Source organism: Thunnus maccoyii, chromosome 15 (genome assembly GCF_910596095.1).
Source record: "Thunnus maccoyii chromosome 15, fThuMac1.1, whole genome shotgun sequence".
In the NCBI taxonomy this organism is placed as follows: Eukaryota; Metazoa; Chordata; class Actinopteri; order Scombriformes; family Scombridae; genus Thunnus; species Thunnus maccoyii.
In genome coordinates this window covers 2,598,845-2,611,646 of record NC_056547.1, presented here as the reverse complement: position 1 = coordinate 2,611,646, position 12,802 = coordinate 2,598,845, and the positions used below count along the sequence as shown (strand labels likewise).

Sequence of the window (12,802 nt, the reverse complement as noted above, 5' to 3'; positions counted from 1 at the left end):
CACATTTCACATCAGTCTTTCTAACTGCTTAATGAAATTCTGTCCCACAGATTGTCACTCCTTTATATTATGGATGATGTAAATGTTGAGTTCTCCCAGCAGTGAGGAGGAAACAGCATGATATGTTGAGGACAGCTACAGTTCACTGACTCTGTGTGTTTGCATATCTGTCCTGCCTATCTGCTCCCAGCCGTTAAGAGGCCAGTGTTGATCAGTGGCTGTCCAGACCTTTCAGAGCCACTGACACGCCGCCAGCAGCACAATGATGATGTCACTGACTCTACTGCTGGCCACCCTGGGGCTCCTAGTTCAGGGTGAGACTCTCTTGTGAAAACTTTGCTTCAGGATGCAACCAGGTTCTCCACAATGATGTTCTGCTGTGATGGAGAAACACTGAAACAAGCAGCATTTACCTTCTTCCATCTATTCTCCATGTTAAAGAAATGATACTCTTCTGTTTTCATGTTGATCATCTTTCTCCAAGCTGGATTTGTCTCAATAACCCTTCTCCTCTTTTCATGTTTTCCAGGTTCATCAGGACAAATCACTGTAACTCAGTCTCCTGGATCTCAGTCTGTTGTTCCAGGACAGACTGTCTCCATCAGATGTAAAACCAGTTCATATGTTGGTAACAACCTCCAGTGGTACCTTCAGAAATCTGGAGAAGCTCCTAAACTCCTGATTAGATATGCCTCAACCCTTCAGCCTGGAGTTTCAGATCGTTTTAGTGGAAGTGGATACGGCACTGACTTCACTCTGACCATCAGTGGAGTTCAGGCTGAAGATTCAGGAGTTTATTACTGTCAGCAGGATAACAGCTGGCCACTCACACAGTGATACAACATCATACAAAAACCTCCCTCAGCTGAAGAGGAACTGATCTGACTCAACAGCTGCACTCAAACAAAAACAACAGAGGTTTTAAAAATTTAATTTGAACATTTTAACACTAAATATTTTGTATTTAACAAAAAAAAGATTTATTTTAAATGCTTTCATTAATACAGAATATGAAACATTTGGCTGAACATCAAATCTAACCTCTGTTGAAGTATGATTTCAATTCTTTAAAAAGTTTAATCTACTGACTACAACACATGAACACTAAAACTATTATTATTTATTTATTTATTTAATCTCTTACTATTTTCCATAGATACTCAAACATACAATGTTTTAGAAATAAATTACAAAATGTTATCATGATAATATTTATTATCATTTGTGTTGTAAAATTACTAATCATGTCATGTGACATATATTTGTCATTTTGCATGTTTTTATTCCAGCAGCAAGTATTTATAATATAAACCAAAAACATTAAATTGATTATGTAATTAATTAATACTTGAATTCTTTCCCTTTTTCAACTCTTTCATTTGTCTTTGTGTTTCAACTCTTCAGCAGAAGCAGTTTGTAAAAATGTCCAGGGTTAAAATGTCAGATCACACTCATTTTATATCTCTTTATGCTGATGATATTTTGCTTTTTATTTCAGAATTAGAACATATTTCTGAGGGTTTTGTGATTTTGTTTAAAAGATTATGTATATGCTTTTAATACATCTGAAAAAATAAAAATATTAGACTCTTTGCACTGACACACTTCAGTAAAATAAGATGATTGGAGGATTTTTCATTAAAATTACTCAATTACTAATTATTACAGACAAATCTGAAGTGACTCCAGCAAAGCATTTTCTACAATTATTATCACTTTACTGTAAACTATGAAAACAAATTATATACTTACTACCACCATGACTGTGTAGCATTAATCACATAATATCTAAGAGTGTTGTTTGAGTGTAAATACTTTCCTAATATACAGTATGTGAATCAATACATTATGTGATCTTACATTTTCCTTCTGAAGTCTTCATAGAGCAGTTGAAACATTTATAACTCAGATTTTATCAGGATTTAATATCATTACTGTTACCATTAAGAGAAAATAATTAAGACACTTTTATAATAATAAAGATGAAAACAAGTGATTTGATGAACAGATCTTTATTGTCTGGAAATACTGAAATTATATTGAAACATTACAACAAGCAAGTAAATATTATTACTGAAACATGTGAAATAAAAGAGAGAGATAGTTGCAGAGATCAGAGTGAGAGCAGTAGCAGAGTAAAAGCAGTAGCAGTGAGTCAGGTCAGGACTAGGAACACTGGTCTCTCCTCAGTGTCTCTGAGACTGGAGTCTGGGAGCCCTGGGTGGCCTCACAGGTCACAGAGACCACCTTCCTCCACTGGTCTGCAGGGAGCCTCAGGGTGCTGCTCCAGCTGTAGCGGCCGTCCTTCTGCAGCACCCCGGGGCTCCTGCTCTGCTCCAAGCTGCTGCTGCTGCTGCCATCCACCTTCCAGGCCAAACTCCAGTCTGAGGGGAAGCCATCGTTGGCCAGACACATGAGCGTGGCCTTCCCCTGCTGCAGCTCCTCGCTGGAGGGGGGCAGCACCGTCAGGGTGGGACGGACATCACCTAGGAGACACCAATCACATTAGAGGACAGGGACCACACAGCTGTCAATCAAACACCAGACACTTGGACACCTTTACTGTGTGAGAGTGGATTTTCCCCTTTAAGGAGTTTCTGTCAGATGTTTTTTCTGCTCCACCAGTCACTCACTCACACATTGTTTCACTTCCCTTTAAGAAACCTCTCATGCAGATCAGCACAGAAAGAGTCCTCATATGACTCTTTACTGCATTTTATTTTACACTATTACTTAAAATAAGGACTTAAAGTTTGTAAATACATCTTAGACATCCTTGATTTAATTTTAGAATTTATACCAACAACTTTACTGACAAAACTATCAAAAGAGCAACAGTTAATCAGATTCAGTGTTAAAGGACATTATGAGAAAAAACTAACAGACAGCCGTAATATACACAACATGTTGAGACATATTAAAGAAACAAATATCTTGAAGAACAAAGAAATATTTCAAACTGAGGTTAAAAGACAATTTCTGTCATTTTAAATGATGAGAGATGTTCACGTTATCATCACCCACACTGTTCAGAATAAATTTAACTAAACTTTCACTCAAATTGGAGATTTAAAGATTAAAATTTAAAAACATGTTTAAAAGTAGGATTGTTGTTCTTTAATCTTTCTGCTGTTCACATTTAACAAACTAACTGGAACATGTAAAGAAAAGTTCAGTAAAGCTGCTTTGAGTTCAACTTCAAGGTTAAAGAGGAGAAATGAACAATAAAATTGAGACTTTAAAGTGTTTTAGATCAGCTCAGCGGAAACTTATATCGACTACAAATGTTCAGACACAGAAATTATAAACTTAACTGATGATTCGATATTTAATATTTGAGCAGAAACTTACTTCCAACATCCAGTCTGGTTCCTCCACCAAAAGTCAACCACAGTGATACAAACTGACTGAGTCGTCGTACAAAAACCTCTCACTGTAGAGAGACACGGCTCTCTGACTTTGTCACATTAAACTAAAACTACACGTCCTCAAATTTCAGCCTGAATCTAAAACATTACATGATTTCTACTGTGGACTAAACACGTAAAATATATTGATTCATCATTTAAATTTCAAACACAAAACTCTTATTTTTGTTTCTGGTGGACAATTGTTGGTCAAAAATTAGAAGTGAAGATGTAAAATCAGAAATTTCAATTTCTAGAGAAAACATATTTGCAAAAACCTAAATATCACTCAGGATTTAATAAAATACTTTAAAAGTTTAACTTACTTCCAACATCCAGTCTGGTTCCTCCACCGAACGTGTTCCACAGTGATACAAACTGACTGAGTCGTCGTACAAAAACCTCTCACTGTAGAGAGACACGGCTCTCTGACTTTGAACACAACGAACTCTACAAAAACAGCCTCAGTCTGTGAAACACAGCTGGATGATATGAAAATATATAACAGTGGGCCAATAATTTATATTTTTATTCTAAAATTAATAAATTTGTTTCATGTTTACTGTATTTTAAATTATGTATTGAATTAAAACTGAGTGTTGTAGATGTAAAATGAATCAAAACAGACATTTCTGAAGACAATCTGTTCACAGAACATAAATGAAACACATAAAATGATCACTGACACATAGGTAATCAATATTCTGGTAAATTGATTGATCCATTGATTAAACAGCATCATCAGAGTAATCCAAGTCCCTGTTGGAGTCAGTCAGAGCATTTCCATAGAGAGCCACTTTGCATCAGCAGCACCATGCTCCAGTGCTCTGGGAGAGTTTATAGTCCTGAGAGTTGAACACTGGATGACTGACAGCTGTCCTTCATCACAACAGAAGCCACAGAATTCCTCCTCATCAAAAACATGACTTTGATCTCCGTCCTCATCTGGACTCTCCTCTGCTTCACTCAGGGTGAGGAAAATCATTTTTCTGTCATGTGAAAATCATTTGGAGTGTAGCTGAGTTTCACCATCTCATGTCCAGTGTTTCTTCTCTCTCCTCAGGGTCTGTTGGACAAAATGTTGTGGTGACTCAGCCAGCAGCCAAATCACTGCAGCTTGGTCAAACTGTCTCTATTGACTGTAAGGCTAATAGACAAGTTGCTCAATACTCTGGTTCACAATACTATCTGTCCTGGTACCATCAGAAAACTGGAGAAGCTCCTAAACTTCTGATCTACCTAACATCAGACAGAGTTACAGGAATCTCCTCCAGATTCAGTGGAAGTGGAGCAGGGAATGGAGTTGACTTCACTCTGACCATCAGTGGAGTTCAGGCTGAAGATTTAGGAGTTTATTACTGTCAGAGTTATCACAATATCAACAGTCAGCTTGTGTTCACACAGTGAAAAAGCGTCGTACAAAAACCTCCCTCAGTCAGACTGAACAGAAACTGAACTGACTGCTGCAGCTGGAAGCTACTGCAGAGACTGATACAGTTCACTGAACACACACACACACACACAAACACACACACACACACACACACACACACACACACACACACACACACACACACACACACACACACACATTTCATTAAATGGATTAAACAACTGGCACATTGTAGCTTTTAAGATAAATGAAAATATGTAAAAACCTTTTAAGTAAAACGGTTTCTGGACAATGATTGTCTTTGTGGAAATCAACAAAGTTCTTCATCACAGCTACTCATCATTCATTCTTAGCCTGTTACGGTTTCATCCAATGTCTTTAAATGATAATGAACCCATTTCTTGACCTGACTGGTAAGAAATGTCTTGGTCATGACCTTTGACCTCAGCCTCCTACTGGATCACATCTATCTCAATTATATCCTGTTAACAGAAAATATGAAGACACAGATCAGCATCAGAAACTTTCATAATCACAGCTCCCACCACCAAAAAATATAAATCACACTAAATATTATCTTACAGTAAGAAACTAATTACAGTTAGTGGATCGGAGATATGAAAACATTTTTATTTTTAATGTACATTGTTGAAATTAATTTCAATTTAACTTAATAATACTTAACTATTAAATGCAAAATGTGAAAGGAAATTTGGTAATCATTTTAAAATTATTTTTTATTTTTCTTTTATCTTTTCTTCATTTCAAGCTGTTCACATTTCAGTTTGACAATAATGTGTAAAGACCAGTTCATTGAAGGTGGTCTGAGTTATGTCTCCTGTAGTAGTACACAGCTGGACAGATGTGAAAGACACCATGTAGAACAGACTCAATACTTCTGTTAAAATGTTCTCCTTTCATCCTTTACTTTGACAGGTGTTAAAAAAAAAAAATCATTATTTATGTGTAAAATGGTGACAAAAAAATGATAAAATCCCTGTGAATATACCCAGAGACAAACTCAGTGTCTGTAGATTCATTGAACACAGTAACATGTGACAGCAGTCATTCTTCAAATTATATGTTGCCTTGGACACATATGATTAGATGACTATGTCCTTAATAATTTAACATAAAGAGAATATCAGCATTATTGCAAGCAAAGAAAAATATCACTTGAGAATGTGATGATTCTGTTAATCAGTCAGAGCATTTCCATAGAGAGCCACTTTGCATCAGCAGCACCATGCTCCAGTGCTCTGGGAGAGTTTATAGTCCTGAGAGTTGAACACTGGATGACTGACAGCTGTCCTTCATCACAACAGAAGCCACAGAAATCCTCCTCATCAAAAACATGACTTTGATCTCCGTCCTCATCTGGACTCTCCTCTGCTGCTGCTTCACAGGTAAAGTCCAGAGAATCAAACTCCTCTCCTCTATGAACATCCGTCCCTCTGACATGAAGCCGACAAAACCATCAAAACCATCAAAACCATGACGCTGCTTTAATTTTTTGTCTCTGTATCCTCAGAGTCCAGAGGCCAGGTCACAGTGACTCAGCCTGCAGCAGTGAGATCTGCTCTGGGAGGCTCCACAACCATCAGCTGTAGGACCAGTCAGGATGTTTATTATAGTAGCCCATACCACCTTTTAGCCTGGTACCAACAGAAAGATGGAGAAGCTCCTAAACTTCTCATTTACGGTGCTACCACTCGAGCATCAGGGATTCCAGATCGTTTTACAGGCAGTGGATCAAACACACACACACACATACAACTTTCAGATTAAACCATTAGACAATTGATTCATATGTCTGTAATAACAAATATGAATCTATCTCAGATAATAATCACAATATTTTTCATGATTGGTCTCACAGTGGTACAAACACAGTAACAACTTTGTACTGATGACCTGATAGAAACTGAAGGAAACAAATTAGTTACATTGAAGTAAATGAAAAAAGAGGCGAAACAGGTATTTTGTTCCTTTATTAAAACATATGAAATGTGATATGAAGTTATACTTTGAGAACATCAGATTCCTTAAAGCTTGAAATAATCTTCTGTATCAAGGTGTCTCCACAGCTCAGCAGGTGATTGACAGTTCTGTGTAGACTCTACCTGTTACCTGTTCTAGCTGTGTTTACTTTCTCTCATATTCACTTTGTTATACAGAGCAGTAACAACGCTGCTGAAGAGAAAGTTTGGACTGGCAGTAGTGGATCTGTTAGATGAGGATAATATAATTGTTGCAGCATTAATGAAGAGAAAAAGATCCACTGGAAGAGCAGATATTCAGTGAGAACACTGAACATGTGGAAGCAGCTGCAGACTGATCAAAGCTCTCATGGTGTCTACAGTTTGTGAATCGCAGCTACATGAAGATTATTGTTTGAAAAGTTGCAGATAACTTACATTATGATCCTCTGAGCTCCAACAGATGAAGCACAAACATCTGCTGGTGTAAATATACACACTCAGACAGAGAGGTGTAAAACAACCTTTATTATTCAGCAGCACATCAGTACAGCATTACACCAGTCAATCCCACAATCTGTCTACAAGCTTCCTGTCATCGTCCTTCCTACATCCTTTGGAATCCACATTTCAATAAACTGCGATAAAATAGTTACAACTCCAGTATTTCCCTGATGTCAAAGATATCACAGATCAATATGAATGTTGGAATCATTTTTCCTGTTGTCTGTCTTGATAGATGTCTTCATGTCTGTCCTAGAATCAGTTTCTTCTTTGCTTCACCAGCTCCATCCCACATTCAGACTGGCTCTCTTAAAAGTGTATTCAGGAGTAAGAGGGTTTATATCCTATACTTACCCAGGAATTTATCAAATCATAGGGTGGGAATTGTTAGGAGTGAAACGCAAATGGGAAGAAGACCTTGAGTGTAATTTTGAAGAAGCGGAATGGGAATCACTGTGTATTGGTAGTCAGTATTTCTCTTTTAACAGTAGACATAAAATTATACAATACAGTCTCATTCATAGAATATACTACACCCCTGACAGGTTGCACAGAATAAAACCTCAGTATTCTGAGTTCTGCTCAAGATGTAAAACTGGAACAGGAACACTGATACATATGTTCTGGTCCTGCCCATGTCTAAATACATCCTGGATCTCTATAGTTAATGAGCTAAGTGACATCATAGGAACAACCATCCCCACAGAACCAAGAATAATTCTATTGGGTGATACCTCCATGATAGAAGTCAATAAAAACAACCTCAAATTTATTAGAATTGCCCTCATCATAGCCAACAAATGTATAGCTATGCAATGGAAAGATGAACATCCACCTACATCTGCCAGATGGACTGATGAATTAGCATCGTGTCTACCAAATGAAAAGATAATGTGTAACTTGAAGGGAAAGCCTGGAGAGTTTAAAAAGATTTGGGGAGGTTTTCTAACATTCAACATAAGTATTGAATCCAACTGTCATGTGTGAGTCAATTTTTTTGTTTCCTTTTTTTAATTTATATTTATTTATTTGTTTATTGCTCTATCCCACTCTTTTAACTAAACTGATACACAAGAGCTGTTATCAATTCCCTCTCTGCAACTATACTGTTTTTTTGTTTCTTCTTAATAGTCTGAACTGTTGTAACTTATCCCTCTCTCTTTGTATAGGTACATATCCTGAAGTAATTAGGAGTTGGACCTGAAGGGGCAACCCAATCGCCAGAAGAAAACGTTGGCATTGAACGTTTCTGCAAACCACAGAAATGTTGAATATATACATTACAACACGCGTAATACGTATCATATCAACACTTCTACAAACGTAGCATATTAACATTTCTACCCGTTGAATAATGATGTTTTATGGTGTGACAACGCTGTGGTTAAGGTCTGGTTAGGTTTAGGCACAAAGACCACTTGGTTAGAGTTAGGGAAAGATCATGGTTTGGGTTGAAATAAAAATAAAAAATAAAATAAAAACGGCCGATGTCTCACTAAAAAAAAGCCAGTTTTCTCACCAGAAAAACGGCTGCAAATGTCCTGATGTCTTACTAAAAACACCTGCTTTTGTCGGTTGAAACTGGAAGCAGACATTGGTTTCGAGGTGGTCTCGAACCGTGGTCTCTGCTGATTTCCAACTTGCTGCCAAGAAACTTACTAACCATCCACCAACCCCTCCTCCTCCTAATAATAGGAAAGATCAGCTCATATAAATCACATGTGAACTACGTCACTTTAGAAATGTTGAGATGATACATATTGTTGAAATGTTAATATGCTATGTATTACACATGTTGAAATGTAGATGTTCAACGTTTCTGTGGTTTGCAGAAACGTAAACTGCCAACGTTTTATTCTGGCGACCAGGCTGGAAGGGATGGGTGGGAATGGGAGGGATGGAGGGAGGGTCGGGCTGATATGACTTCTATGTTATTATATTTTTGTACATCGTTGCATTATTCAGCTCAAGGTTTGTTAAGATCAAAACCAATAATAATAATGTTGAGTGTATTTGATAGATTTTAATGAGGAAAACTCCTAAATTTATCTATAAACTGTTTATTTATCTATGTGGTGATTTTGAGGACTTTCACACGAGTAGTTTCACATTTTGTACTTTGGAAAAAACAAGATACACAATAGACAAAATGATGAACTGAAAACAATTTTTTATAATAAGCCTCAAAATTCTTAGATTACAGAATTCACATCAGTCTTTCTAACCGCTTGATGGAAATCAAATGAAGTTCTCTCCCTCAGATTGTCACTCCTTTATGTTATGGATGATGTAAATGTTGAGTTCTCCCAGCAGTGAGGAGGAAACAGCATGATATGTTGAGGACAGCTACAGTTCACTGACTCTGTGTGTTTGCATATCTGTCCTGCCTCTCTGCTTCCAGCCGTTAAGAGGCCAGTGTTGATCAGTGGCTGTCCAGACCTTTCAGAGCCACTGACACGCCGGCAGCACAATGATGATGTCACTGACTCTACTGCTGGCCACCCTGGGGCTCCTTGTTCAGGGTGAGACTCTCTAGTGAAAACTTTGCTTCAGGATGCAACCAGGTTCACCACAATGATGTTCTGCTGTGATGGAGAAACACTGAAACAAGCAGCATTTACCTTCTTCCATCTATTCTCCATGTTAAAGAAATGATACTCTTCTGTTTTCATGTTGATCATCTTTCTCCAAGCTGGATTTGTCTCAATAACCCTTCTCCTCTTTTTCATGTTTTCCAGGTTCATCAGGACAAATCACTGTGACTCAGTCTCCTGGATCTCAGTCTGTTGTTCCAGGACAGACTGTCTCCATCAGATGTAAAACCAGTTCAAATGCTTATAGCAACCTCCACTGGTACCTTCAAAAACCTGGAGAAGCTCCTAAACTCCTGATTTATGCAGCTACAAACCTTCAGCCTGGAGTTTCAGATCGTTTTAGTGGAAGTGGATACGGCACTGACTTCACTCTGACCATCAGTGGAGTTCAGGCTGAAGATGCAGCAGTTTATTACTGTCAGAGTCGTCACTATATCAACAGTCAGAATGTGTTCACACAGTGAAAAAGCGTCGTACAAAAACCTCCCTCAGTCAGACTGAACGGAAACTGAACTGACTGCTGCAGCTGGAAGCTACTGCAGAGACTGATACAGTTCACTGAACACACACACACACACACACACACACACACACCAGTAGTTCTTTAACAAGTATATACAGATCGTTCACTATCTTCCATCATAAATGTAAATATATATCAATACAAATATAATTACAAATGTTTATTAGACATGGAGGACTTGTTTCTCTTCTCCTCTTTAGATTTTTTTGGACTCCTGGTTTCTTCCGTTAGGAAATGCATCAGCATCTCCAACACGTTCTCACTCCCAACTCGTCACATATGGAAGCTTGGTCAGGACCCCGTAGCCTCACTTTTTAACGCACTGGGTACCCCTTTAGTGTCATTTTTCAACGTGCAGTATCACAGCAGTCACTGTTAAAAAAATCATATTTTATGGTGTGACAACACGGTGGTTAAGGTCTGGTTAGGTTTAGGCACAAAACCCACTTGGTTAGGGTTAGGGAAAGGTCATGATTTGAGTTAAAATAAAAAATAAAATAAAACTGGCAAGGAACCGTGCTCTGTGATGATTTCCAACTTTCTGCCAACGTTACAACCCCTCCACCTCCTAATAAGAAAGTCAGCTTATATAGGGCTTATATAGGACAGCAAGGTGCGAGTCTTAGTGCTGACAGAGCTGAGTACTAATTAACAATTTCTTTAAATGAGCTCTCAATGAACTATACGTGTCCAGTTCTCTAATAGTTGCTGGGATGGAGTTCCATTCTAGTGCGGCTTTAACAGAGAATGCAGACCGACTGAAAGTACTTTTTCTGAGTGGGATGATGCAATCCCCTCTTGCTGCACCTCTTGTGAACCCATATGCAGTTGTTCTTATGTTGACAAACTGTCTGAGCGGAGGAGAGGTCAAACCATATATAATCTGGTACATAAGACAAACATCTACATATTTACTCGAGTTTTCCCAACTCAACAAGTTATATTTTTTTAAGATTGGGCAACGATGAAAATGTACTGGTTTCTTGTCAAGGAAGTGTTCGTTTATACAAAGACTCTATTGGTTTTAGAGTAGTGTTGCCAGCCTGCAACCAGGTCGTTAAACAGTAAATGATATGGGAAATGACCATGGAATGCATGTACATCTTAGCTGCCTCTGTTGACATATAATCTCGCATGAACCTGAAATTTGAAAGATTGAATTTGACCCGGTTACAGACCTTTTTCACCTGAGCCTTGAATGAAAGTTTGGAGTCAATCAAAACACCAAGTTACTTGTATTCAGATATGACCTGTAGCCTCTCCCCTGATGCAAAGACATCCGGCTCTACACTAGAACTGTTTGTCTTGGTGAAAAACATACATACTGTTTTGGACACAGTTAGGTGCAAACAGCATTGCTTTAACCATGCTGTTACATGAGTCATGGAGTTTGTGAGATATCTACATCTAATTATTTACAGTATGTACAATGTAAAAATCTGATGTATCAGCTACAAATTACAGTGAGTTCTCCCAGCAGTGAGGAGGAAACAGCATGATATGTTGAGGACAGCTACAGTTCACTGACTCTGTGTGTTTGCATATCTGTCCTGCCTATCTGCTCCCAGCCGTTAAGAGGCCAGTCTTGATCAGTGGCTGTCCAGACCTTTCAGAGCCACTGACACACCGGCAGCACAATGATGATGTCACTGACTCTACTGCTGGCCACCTTGGGGCTCCTTGTTCAGGGTGAGACTCTCTTGTGAAAACTTTGCTTCAGGATGCAACCAGGTTCACCACAATGATGTTCTGCTGTGATGGAGAAACACTGAAACAAGCAGCATTTACCTTCTTCCATCTATTCTCCATGTTCAAGAAATGATACTCTTCTGTTTTCATGTTGATCATCTTTCTCCAAGCTGGATTTGTCTCAATAACCCTTCTCCTCTTTTTCATGTTTTCCAGGTTCATCAGGACAAATCACTGTGACTCAGTCTCCTGGATCTCAGTCTGTTGTTCCAGGACAGACTGTCTCCATCAAATGTAAAACCAGTTCAAATGTTGATAGCCTCCTCAGCTGGTACCGTCAGAAATCTGGAGAAGCTCCTAAACTCCTGATTTATTGGGCTACAAACCTTCAGCCTGGAGTTTCAGATCGTTTTAGTGGAAGTGGATATGGGACTGACTACACTCTGACCATCAGTGGAGTTCAGGCTGAAGATTCAGGAGTTTATTACTGTCAGCAGAGTTACAGCAGCCCGTTCACACAGTGATACAACGTCGTACAAAAACCTCCCTCAGCTGAAGAGGAACTGATCTGACTCAACAGCTGCACTCAAACAAAAACAATAGAGGTTTTAATAATGTAATTTTCAACATTTTAAGACTAAATATTCTGTATTTTACAAAAAAAAAGATTTATTTTAAATACTTTCATTAATACAGAATATGAAACATTTGGC

At 38.2% G+C, this 12,802-nt stretch overlaps 1 protein-coding gene and 2 gene segments (V, D, J or C); 2 read left to right on the top strand and 1 right to left on the bottom strand.

Annotated features, from left to right (window-relative positions):
- Window positions 1-2,166: 2,166 nt before the first annotated feature.
- LOC121913410 lies at window positions 2,167-4,097 on the bottom strand. The segment is given in 3 exon segments: window positions 2,167-2,486; window positions 3,734-3,789; window positions 4,090-4,097. Coding segments are annotated over 3 exon segments (384 nt in total).
- A 232-nt stretch (window positions 4,098-4,329) lies between these two features.
- On the top strand, window positions 4,330-4,814 carry LOC121913409. The segment is given in 2 exon segments: window positions 4,330-4,378; window positions 4,471-4,814. Coding segments are annotated over 2 exon segments (393 nt in total).
- A 1,340-nt stretch (window positions 4,815-6,154) lies between these two features.
- On the top strand, window positions 6,155-12,613 carry LOC121913407 (immunoglobulin kappa light chain-like). The gene is made up of 3 exons (XM_042436108.1): window positions 6,155-6,206; window positions 10,022-10,329; window positions 12,308-12,613. Exons 1-3 carry the CDS (start codon window positions 6,155-6,157, stop codon window positions 12,611-12,613), a joined length of 666 nt encoding a protein of 221 aa, XP_042292042.1.
- Window positions 12,614-12,802: the final 189 nt, after the last annotated feature.

Bases quoted from the DNA above. Each gene is read 5' to 3' on its own strand.
- LOC121913407 (XM_042436108.1), top strand. From the start codon at position 6,155: ATGACTTTGATCTCCGTCCTCATCTGGACTCTCCTCTGCTGCTGCTTC. The intron at 6,207-10,021 runs GTAAAGTCCAGA...CATGTTTTCCAG, and splicing joins CCTCTGCTGCTGCTTCACAG to GTTCATCAGGACAAATCACT. The intron at 10,330-12,307 runs TTCACACAGTGA...TGTTTTCCAGGT, and splicing joins ATATCAACAGTCAGAATGTG to TCATCAGGACAAATCACTGT.